This window comes from Hemibagrus wyckioides, linkage group LG26, assembly GCF_019097595.1.
Source record: "Hemibagrus wyckioides isolate EC202008001 linkage group LG26, SWU_Hwy_1.0, whole genome shotgun sequence".
Classification (NCBI taxonomy): Eukaryota; Metazoa; Chordata; class Actinopteri; order Siluriformes; family Bagridae; genus Hemibagrus; species Hemibagrus wyckioides.
The window spans coordinates 10,332,360-10,343,916 of NC_080735.1; the positions used below are offsets into that span (position 1 = coordinate 10,332,360).

The following is an 11,557-nucleotide window of genomic DNA, read 5'->3' on the forward strand; positions in this document are numbered from 1 at the left end:
AGCTATGCAAAGAAAGGAATTCCACTCTGCTGTAATGTATGTTTGGTGATAATAAAGGCTTCTTGCCATCAGTTCTTGTTTTATCTGAAATTTGCGCATAACAAAATGCTGGATATTGGGATAAAACCTTAAAGTATAGAGAAATAAAAGAAGAACCTCTCAACCTCTCAAAAAAATGGTAGTGGCAGGACAGACTCTTTATCTAAACAGTGGACTGAAAGTGTGTTATCAGCTTCTAGTCTCTGACATAATGAACCAGATCTACTGAAAAACCAAAAAAAACAAAAAAGGGCTGAAGCGTCCAGCAACACAGCAACTTTTTCCATGAAGGAGAACCGTGCTCACGTTCCATAAACTCAAACCTCTATGATGAATCAGCCTCCTAATCTAAAAGTCTAATCTACATTCCCCAAATTCTGTTTCTGCACCCAGGGTTCATTAATATTCAGTTATTCTGCTTTTCCATGCTACTCCGTGTCTCAGGGTGGTGCTGAATGTCCGTCTTCATAAACTTCTTCCCCAACATCAAAGATACTGTTGGGCGAATGCTAATTAAAGCACTGTTACAGCAACAGGGAATGGGGCTTCCTGGTGATAATGTTAATGTAGGTTAAAAGAGGGTGGGGTGTGATGAATAAGTGATGGCAGGGATGACTCGGGATGTGTTTTATTACTCGACTGGAGGAGACATCCTGGCTGGGTGAAAACAGAATGTGCAAATGGTGACTAATAAGTAATGTGGGATTAATACGGTTCAGATTTAACGTTCTTCACGATTAGGTTTGTTGTGTTGGAGCAGGGAAAAGGAGCAGGAGGTTTTCGGCATTGAACTAGAAACCAGCAGAAGCAGTAGATACTGATGGTTTCAGTGGTGATCAATCTGATACTTTGGGATTTTGAGAATATGAGACATAAGATGAGATTTATAAATTTATATTAAAGTTGACTTTTTGAGACAGTGAGACAGTGCATGATATACAAAAATTAATATAATTTAATCAAAAGTTCCTTCTTTCTTATCTAATATTAGTCCAAACTACCGTTAATGCTAATTAAGCTAAGCATTGATTAAGCTGGTCATTTGAATGCAGAATATTCAGGTAATGAATATTTTTTATTCCAAGATTTTTTTTACTCTCAGCCCTCAGATTTTGCACGTGCTGCTAGAATAACAAGTCGGAGCAGCGAGTGCTTGAGAAAAGGAGGAAAAAAAAGGGAGGGAGGGATGGATGGAGAGATTGAGAGAGTCAGAGCACGACACACTTCCTCAGGCAGCAGCGAGTAGTTCAGGGATTTCGACTTCCCCAGAGCCTGGAGCTGAGGCATATGAGAAGTATTGATTCAACACAACTGCGGTCTTGCTCAAACAGAAAGAAGAGGAAAGACAGAAAGAAGGAGAGATTCAGAAAGATTAAAAAAGGAAAGGAAAGACAGTTAAAAAAAAAATGTCAGGTGGAGCATCAAAGAAGCGGGGGAAAGCTTGTCCAATTTGGCATTCTGCTTCTGTTCCAAAATCTGTCAGGAATCAGTGATGTTTATTTTTTCCTCAGCGGGCCATTTTACAAGATGAGGAATGCAACGCATAAGGTCAATGACTTGTTTAAACATAGAAAGCAGCGAAAATTAAAGGGTTCTCGAAATGTTTTTAGAGACAGAATTCCTCCAGGGAGTCGCTGAAACAGCATGAGAAGCAACATGATCTCAGCACAGATCACAGCACGAGGCGCTGAAACCCGTGTAGGACTCGAAGGCTAAATTATGTAGTGCAAATATTTGATTGCTGTACAAGCCCCAACTCACACATGCAGTGGGGTTGCTAGAAGATGTTACGTTTCATTTACTTACGTCTCAGAAAATTAACTAAGTCCAAACCTTCATTATACCATAAAAAATTAAGTAAATAAAAACAACTAAATAAAGCCAAATAACATGAATACAGACGCCAGCAACATTAGCTCATGATTAAATATTAAAAATGGCTTAGTGTAATAAGACTATCTGCTTTCAGGTGACCTTAATGCTGTCCATTAGAAAGAAAAAGATACGTTCACGTCTATTCTGTGTCTTAGAAGGGTTCCCTTTCCTAGGAAAGGAATTCATGCAAGTTGTGGACATATCAGGACGGTGAACATTTTGCAAAAAAGCAAGCACGGGACGATCTTCAACAGAACGGTCAGGTTTCCCAAAAACGATTATTATTAGCATATAGTTTACTCAAAGTTGTGAGAGCGTGAGCCTTGTATAGCTGAACAACAGATCAGAACAATAGCTTTTGGGAAATCCAGCCAGTCACATGGCATGCTTAAACAGCACTTTGAATCGATCATGCACTTGTGCTAGGTGGTGGGTGTGTCGGTCCTGACAGACTCACAAAGAGCAATGTGTTTGGTGCGCATAAATGTGCCGACTTAGTTTAAAGTTTCACTTACTATCCAAAAGGTACGCTTTCAGCTTAGATTTAAAGCTCTCTTTTTGACACAGGGGCACAGTAAAACCAGAGAAGAGTGTGTAAGCAGTATGAATAGCAGCATTGAGTGACTATGTACTGGAAAAAAACACTATACATGTACATCAAGTTGTCAAACATCTGCTTCCAGTTGTAAGCCTTGTGCGTTATGATATGGGTTGCCGGCAGAGAGACCTCAGTGAGCCAGGGAGGGTTACCAATATGTGAGTACCTGCCAAATCTAATTTAGGAAAATAGGTAACTAGCACAAAATTTAGCCACGTGAGCTCCCATATTCGGTTCTATTCAGTACATCTTAACGACTAACAGTATTTAGATCTGCAATTACATGTGAGCACATCACTGAGGAATCTAGCAGTCGGATCTTGTATAAATAATACACAATGACTTGATTATATAATTACGTATAATATACATAAAAGGCTTACTGATGTAATTTTAAGATCCACAAGCTCTATATGAATTTTAAGGAGAAGGTCTCTGCCCAGAAAACATCTTAAAAAGGGCCTCTTTGGATAAATTAGTTAGCCACGAGAAAGGCTATAAACTCACCGTCCACGTTGTAGACCTTGAGGCCAGCCAGGTGTTTGGCAGCACGTGATTTGGAGGCTGTGAGCAGTGCTGGGTTATGTACAGGGAAATCTCTGTAATAGTTCTCCAAGACAGCCACAGCTGCTCTTTGGATGCTGGAATGAGAATAGGACAATAAATAAAGAGTAGGATTAAAAAAGAATAGCTCGCCTTACCAAAGCTAATACAGATAATGATGAGCGAACACAAGTAAGGATAATGCTAACTGGCTCTTATGGGAAATGTTCGCAATTCAGGTTCAGGTTTTTCTTGATGTGTGTTGTGTGTGTGGGAAGCAGAGGCAGTGGTACAATTATAAAGACCTGACATTAGAAGTAAAGCCAAGAGCAAGGAGAAAAATTATAAATGCTAAACTGGCAAAACTGTATGCAATGCTTTATGCTCTACTGAAGATATGCAAAATCTGCACAGTGATTTTTGCCCTCAGAGTAACTTATTAACAATTATTCAGCATTTCCTGATTAAAGTACTGGCCTTGGTCTAGTTTCCTGCAGTCATGCTCCTATTTGCTAGCAGTTTCATGGTTTCAGTTCTTATTTTACTTTATTTATGCTTAGAACATCCTTGTCCAACCAAAATGGGGCTATTTTGCTCACTTGATGCACTGGGGATGATTGTGAGAGAGCGGAGACAATGAAATGGTTTGGACTTCTACTGTAAACTCAGTATGACCTGGTTTACTGTCTACAGTCAGTAAACATGCCCCTGACCTTCTCCTGCACCACTGTCAGGCTCGGGCAATATTCCAGTACTCCTGACCCAAAGTGAGGCTAGAGCCATTATCTTGCACCAGTGTCAGTCTTGTGTGTATCCAATGTCCTACACCAATTTAGAGCTTGAGCCATGCTTCTGCCCCATTGTCAGACTCAAGTCAAGCTTCTGTTCCAGTGTGAGGTACGAACCATGCTCCTTACAGGGTCTCAGGTTTGAGTCATGCTCCCACAACAGTGTCAAGACTGTGTTCTGTCCCAATGTGAGAGTCCAGTCCTAATTCAAGTGTTATATTCAAGCAATGCTCCTGCCCCAGTGTAAGGCTAGAGACATGCTCCTGTCCCAGTGTCAGCCTATAGACATGCTCCTGCCCCAGTTTCAGCCCTGGAGACACACTTCTGCCCCAGTGTCAGTCTAGAGACATGCTTCTGCTCCAGTGTCAGTCTAGAGATACTCTCCTGCCCCAGTGTCAGCCTAGAGACATGCTCCTACCAAAATGTCAGTCCAGAGACATGCTCCCGTCCCAGTTTCATTCTAAAGACACACTCCTGCCCCAGTGTCAGGCTAGAAACACACTTCTGCCCCAGTGTCGGCCTAGAGACACACTCTTGTCCCAGTTTCATTCTAGAAACACACTCCTGCCCCGGTGTCAGCCTAGAGACATACTCCTGTCCCAGTGTCAGCCTACAGACATGCTCCTGTCCCATTGTTAGCCTAGAGACACGCTCCTGTCCCAGTGTCAGTCCAGAGACATGCTCCTGTCCCAGTTTCATTCTAAAGACACACTCCTGCCCCAGTGTCAGGCTAGAAACACACTTCTGCCCCAGTGTCGGCCTAGAGACATGCTTCTGCCGCAGTGTCAGCCTAGAGATACTCTCCTGCCCTAGTTTCAGCCTAGAGACACGCTTCTGCCCCAGTGTCAGCCTAGAGATACTCTCCTGCCCCATTGTCAGCCTAGAGACACACTCCTGCCCCATTGTCAGTCTAGAGACATGCTCCTGCTCCACTGTCAGCCTTGAGCCATGTCTCTGTCTCTGATAGTTATTTTCTTCCTCTAGTTCAGTCCCTGTTTTAGGCAGTGCGCTGGATTCCAGCTAATTCACTTCTTCCAATTCTTCTGCATACATGGACTAAGTGCCAGTGAAAGCACAACCTGGAGTTCCAGACAGTCCAGAACAATCACTTGTGCTTACACTTCCTGATTGTTTCCTGTTTTGCATGCTTTCGACAGATAAAGACACTCTAAAGGGATAGGCGGGTTGTTTCCTGGGAGGACTGGCCAGTATAATGTGCCTGGAGAGATATCATGCTGTCTTAAACTTTATCTTTGTTGATAAAATATAAGCGGTTCAGAGTTAAGCCTCACATCGCCAGATGCACTGCCATGTCACACTGAGGCAGCACACTATAAATTTGCTCATCAGCAGTGGGTCAGCTTCAGTAAAGAGACATCTCCATACATTATGCTGTACTTGGCTTATATGTGTTACTGCTAGCTTTCAGTCAATTGCCTTAAATTCGTCCTGCCAGAATATCCTGTGGCAATAACTATTTATAACGTAACAGCTAGAACATCTAACAGCTTAAAAGGATATGTGCTGAAAATAATTATGCAATCATGAAAGCTAAACTGGCTAAATCTTGTGTCCAGTATTAAAAAAAACTATTGGCCAGTTATCAGGATGCCTGGCTTTACACCAGTTGAGTGGTCTGCTGAGAATATTTTCATCATGTATAGTCTGTTATATCTCTCCGTGTCTTGTTGTGATTGAGGGTGATTTGCAGTGTTTAGTCCATCTAAATTAAACCCTGCTGTGTTTTCGGCAGGGGTTTACACACTAACCAACACAAATAGCAAACAACCCAAAAGCATCAGTTTTTCTCTCTGCCTGTACATTCGGCGAATAGCTGTGAAACCAAGTGAAACGATCCCTTTTGCTGTATATAAGACTGTATTGCTATGTGCTTGTAAATCTGTCTGCTCTGCTTTAGTGGCTTCAGCATGGAGCCGCCAGTAGCTCGGGTCATGCTTTAAGGGACGCTAATTTAATTCTTACAAACACGGCATGCGCATGAAGCATGCGCTTGCTATTTTTTACAAACCCACACATACTCAGGGCCTTAAACAGCGTTTAAGAAAGGAATCTTTGACAGAAAAAACAAATTCTGATCTGCAAGCTTATCAGCTGAAAGGCAAAATTTGTTTCCTGTTCGATCTGCACAACCTTCACTCCTCTGATCAATTATTCATGTTGCTAAGAGAGAGCAAGACAAGCAAACAAAGCCTAATTACTATTGAGCTGCAGTGCTGTCTGCTGTGTTTGCTCTCTTCTATTGTTCCTCTGTATGTAGCTCTGTGTCATGAATCTGTAGAGTGGCCAAACTGTGTGCCTTTTTTTCTCCTAAAATGATTTTTTAAGTCACTGATTTATGGTTTTTATTTTGATGAATTCTTGTCTAGCATGTCTGGTGCAAAAGTTGCTTTAAGGTTAATATATCAGGGGAAGGGAGGCAGGGCTCAGATCATCGAACACAAGAAGAGGGAAGGGTGAAGGCTGAGGGTCCGGAGAAATGCTTAAAGATAACGCAACAGTAGGCTAATGATGAAAGGGTGCAATTCATCCCTGTCTCTGTGTATATGCATGTGTGTAGATTCATGAATCCATCACCAATCATGTGTGAAGGTCTTGACCATTTGTGTAGCAAGAACTCATTTTACACCGATCAGGCATAACATTATAACCACCTGCCTAATATTGTGTTGGACCCACTTTAGCTGCCAAAACAACCCTGACCCGTCATGCACTGTGTATTCTGACACCTTTCTATCAGAACCAGCATTAACTTCCTCAGCAATTTGAGTAACAGTAGCTCGTCTGTTGGATCGGATCACACGGGCCAGCCTTCGCTCCACCCATGACCCTGTCGCAGGTTCACCACTGTTCCTTCCTTTTGATAGATACTGATCACTGCAGACCGGGAACACCCCACAAGAGCTGCAGTTTTGGAGATGCTCTGATCCAGTCGTCTAGCCATCACAAATTGGTCCTGGTCAAACTCGCTCAAATCCTTACACTTGTCCATTTTTCCTGCTTCTAACATCAACTTTGAGGACAAAATGTTCACTTGCTGCCTAATATATCCCACCCACTAACAGGTGCCATGATGAGGAGATAATCAGTGTTATTCACTTCACCGCTCAGTGATTATAATGTTATGCCTGATCGGTGTATAAGTAGTATGCATTTTTACCTTTTCATCTTCTCAGCTCAGTGTTGATCCTGCATACAAATATCACTCACCTGAGCTGTCCCAGGTTGTAATGTCGTATCTCTCCGTCTGTAGAGCGTGTGACACAGAGCGAGAAACAGGCCTGAAGCTGCCTCAGCTCCAGCAGCACTATCGCCAAATAATGGATGAACAGCAGTGCGTCCACCAGAGACACGGCATACTGCACGATGCCCTGATAATCCTCATCCTGGAACAACGAGGGGTTAAGAAACAGCGTATATTAAACTCCAGTACTGCAGAAAAACATTTGTCGCTTTCAATAATGATATTATTATTAGCCTGAGCTTAATATTAAAATACACTGATATTACAGGGTTCAGTGTGGAGGAAAAAAAATGCAGCGGAAAGCTTAAACTGTGCCTGTTTTAAAACCAGAGTGCCAGAGTGGTTTGTAATGGCAGACCACTCTGTAAAACAGCTTGTGTAGTAATATCGGAGCAATAATTGTCCAATATGAAGTGCATTATATCTAGAGGCGGTCATAAACCTGCAAATATGGATACACATGATGCCACATGACGCATCTCGGACCAAATCTGGAGAAGATTAGCGGTCATTTTGAAAAATTGCAGGTTGCAGAGGATATTGAGGACTTGATTTTGCATCTGCACCTGGAATATACTTACTATACATATTACACATTTCAGTCATTTCATTCATTGTAATATACTGAAGCATATTGCTAACACGTGCATGTAATTGTTTTTATAATGCCTATGCAAGGATTATTAAGTCACCCGGAGAAAATTCACTTTTTTGTGCAATTTATTCCCTGGTGGTCCAGGAGCAGGATCCTGTACTCTCACTGCAGCAGCCCGAATTCAATTCCCAGGCAGGGATCCAATACAGCTACTAAGGGGTTAACTCTCAGTGCTGATCCTAAGCCTGGATAAAATAGGAGGGCTGCATTGGGAAGGGCATCCTGCGTAAAACCTGTGCCAAAATCAAATATGTGGAATGGATGATCTGCTGTGGCGACCCTGTACAGGGAGCAGCTGAAGGACAAGAACAAGGTTTGCATAGCGCAATTTGACAGGATAGGGAAAAATCCAACTATTTACGATTAATAACTGATATATTGACAAGCCCCATTTTAAACCTCATGATTTAAGGATTAAAGATCAAAAGGTTGAGTTCAAATCCCTGTATAGCCAAGCTGCCAGTGCTGGACCCTTGAGCAACGTCCATAAACGTCCTAAACAGGAGCACAATATCATGACTAAACCCTATGCTCTGAGCCTGGCTTCCTAACAAACGGTGCATATGTTTATATGTGACACTGAAAGGATGCATTTTTGTCTCTCTAACCCATATCTGTGCCTGATGCACTTGAGACACACATTTCCTCGTAAATCCTAGTAAATCTGTCTCCTTGTACACTGATCTCTTCCTGACCTTTTGCGGCTTCTTCCGCTGTGTGTTCAATATTGACATTTTTCGGACTCCTCACCTGTGTGTCTAAAATGCGCACTCCGTAGAACAGCCAGTAGGACAGCACGAGCAGGAAGGCCAGCATGACCAGCAATGACCGGAAAATGAAGATGCGTGGCATGCTGGCCTTGGATGGCCGGAAAAACAGCGCCCACATGGCTAGCAACAAAATAAGCAGCTTGAACGCTACAGAGATGAAGAGGCCCTCGCAGGCCGTGCCGCACGGACGCAGCCTCTCGGGCCACAGCAGTCGCGGCAGGATGAGGAACGCCAACGGCGTCAGGAGCACCAGCAGAGTCAAGATAATAGAGAAGGAGACGACTACATAGCGTTTACAGTCCAGACCCACGCTGTCGTCCAGGTCTTTGCTAATGCGCACAATGTCCTCCTGTGAGAGCGAGTGCTCTGAAGTGCCTGTGATGGCAGTGGTCGTTTCGCCCCAGTTGTCATCCTGCAAAGAGAGGGTTAGAGATAAAGTCCACATAGCAGAAAGTATTCTTTAGTTATTACACCTGAATCTGATCCATTGTACAAGAATCGTTCTCCACTTCAAGAATACTTCTCCACTTGACCTCGTTTATATCAACAGATTTATAATGCAACCATAGACAAGGCTTTTTTTTTCCACAAAAACATAATATTAGCTGCGATTTATAGGTTTTATATGGAAATCTAGAACAATTTATGATTGAAAAGCACGGATTTGGAATAGATCCAGGTGTAGTGCATAGAGAGAAATGAGAGAGATAGTTAGAAATGTCCGAAACAGGATCTAATTTTCTTTGCAATCAAAACCAGGTACCAGAGGTCTAGATAATATACACTGTTACATAAACACTGACTCTCAATTCACTACACAAACTCTAGCACAGTCTTCCAAGAGACACACAGAAACACACACACACACACACACACACACACACACATATATATATATATATATATATATAGACAGATAGCTAGATAGACACACACACACACACACACACACACACATATATATATATATGTGTGTGTGTGTGTCTATCTATCTATCTATCTATCTATCTATCTATCTATCTATCTATCTATCTATCTATCTATCTATCTATCTATCTATCTATCTATCTATCTATCTATCTATCTATCTATCTATCTAGTAGTGGTTTAAAGTTATTACAGGAGTCCATTACATATTACTTGGAAACAAGAAACAAACTCAAAGAGAAATCGAAACGTAAACGAACTTAATTAGTGGCAATGTATCCTAATTGTCTACACATGTACCATTTATGATCTTTGTTTACTTTTCCTTCCTCACTGAGTGCAAAATAAACAACATCTGAGGTCACACCACCACAGCAACCTCTGAAAAAGGCGGGAAAATGGCAGTCACTTAAGCGGTTAGCGCTTCAGGCTAACACTCCAGTTCTGAGGGTAAACAATACAACTCATTATCTTGTTTACAGAGACAGCAATTTCACATGACATCACACAAATAATCTAATGTGTTTGTGTAGGCCTGGTTTTATATCTTGGAGAGGACCAAATACAACGACTAAAACTTCTGTCCCTTTTGACACTCGTGGCCAAACAGAAAGTTTATTTTTTAATGAAAAAAAAAAAAGCTATAGCATTTGTTTAGTGTTATGAAATGTCTGCTTTTGGTTACTAAGATTAAAGTTAGGATTAATACAAGGTCCTCACAAGGACAACAAAACAAGGGTGTGTGTGTGTGTGTGTGTGTGTGTATAAACTATTAAATTAGCACTAAAGCTAACTCAGCCCATTAGCAAATGGTTTACACAATCCGTTAATACTTTTAACTAGAATGATGTAGCAGTGAAAAATCAATCGGAATACAGCAACACAACCTGATATCATGGGGCTTTGGTAGTTATTAATTTATTAAAAATTAGCTTTGGTAAAAATGAGTAAACAATGTGCTTGAGGTACATTTTGTTCAGAATTTTAGCAGTAGTAATAATTGTGACATGGATATTTTAAACAAAATCTTTATTTCTTCATAGATAAATAAGATATATATATATATATATATTAGAATAAATAAAAAATAAATATATATTTATTCATTCTAAAAAATACAATTTTTGTTATATTTATTTATTTTTACAAATATTTTATATATATATTTTTAAATTTATTATTACGTTAGTTTTCACTTAATTTAAAATAAAGTGGACGAAAAAAAACTCGAAATATAAACCTGAAAATAAAAAATGCTGGTTTTAAGAACCCCCCCAAATCCCCCCAACAAAAACTAAAGAAAGTGTGCTAGAACAATACAGATAATGCATCCAAAATAGCAGTGATAAGAGCACACTCACACTGGGCTTCCTCTTGTCACTGTGTGTGTGTGTGTGTGTGCGTGGTCCTAAAACAACACCCCTGTACAGAGGAGAGAGGAGACTGGTGTTGGTGTGTGAGTGTGTGTGAGATGATGTAAGGAGAGTGAGAGGATGCTATAATGCACCGAGCTGCCCGAGTGCTTTGGTAAGCCGGAGGGCAGCAGAGTAACAATAGAAGGAAAGAATCAATGATAAAAAGACAGAATTAAAAGAATAGAGGAACGACGGAATGGAGGGACGAGGGGTTTTTTTTTGTTGTGACATCATCTCAGCTTACCTAACTCCTACAGTGTTATACCTGATAAAAAAAAACATAAGACATACTTTCCACATATCAAGGCAAAGTTTATTTGGTAATTAGATCCTCCAGGATTTAGCAATTTTGTGATCTGGAGAAAATCTGGAGAAGCTTTGGTCAAGATTCGGGTTAAGACATGGCATGTGACATCACAAATTCAGCTGAAGCTCTCTTTAGGGCTTTTCACGCTTGAAATTGTTAACCCTGTTTGTCATCCTAAACCCCGGATAAATGGAATTCTGGGTTATCTGTCATCACGTTTCACACTGCTCATACGATACCCAGGGTTAACCGTTAATCCTGGGTATTCGTTAACAGATGTTTCACACTGTACATTCCAAAAACCCCGGCTTAACAATCTTACTTGCATATTTTCGGCGTCACTGTCACTGACTGGACGAACAGCAGGCAACCTGTTTA

At 41.1% G+C, this 11,557-nt stretch overlaps 1 protein-coding gene across 1 annotated transcript in view; it reads right to left on the reverse strand.

Annotated features, from left to right (window-relative positions):
• The window catches only part of LOC131346743 (vang-like protein 1), a 69,504-nt gene that overhangs the window by 4,783 nt on the left and 53,164 nt on the right, over positions 1-11,557 (reverse strand). Inside the window, exons 4-6 of the mRNA XM_058380342.1 lie at positions 8,511-8,942; positions 7,072-7,247; positions 3,020-3,153 (exon numbers count right to left, since the gene is read on the reverse strand). Coding sequence (XP_058236325.1) covers positions 3,020-3,153; positions 7,072-7,247; positions 8,511-8,942 — 742 coding nt within the window. The remainder of the gene's footprint in view (positions 1-3,019; positions 3,154-7,071; positions 7,248-8,510; positions 8,943-11,557) is intronic.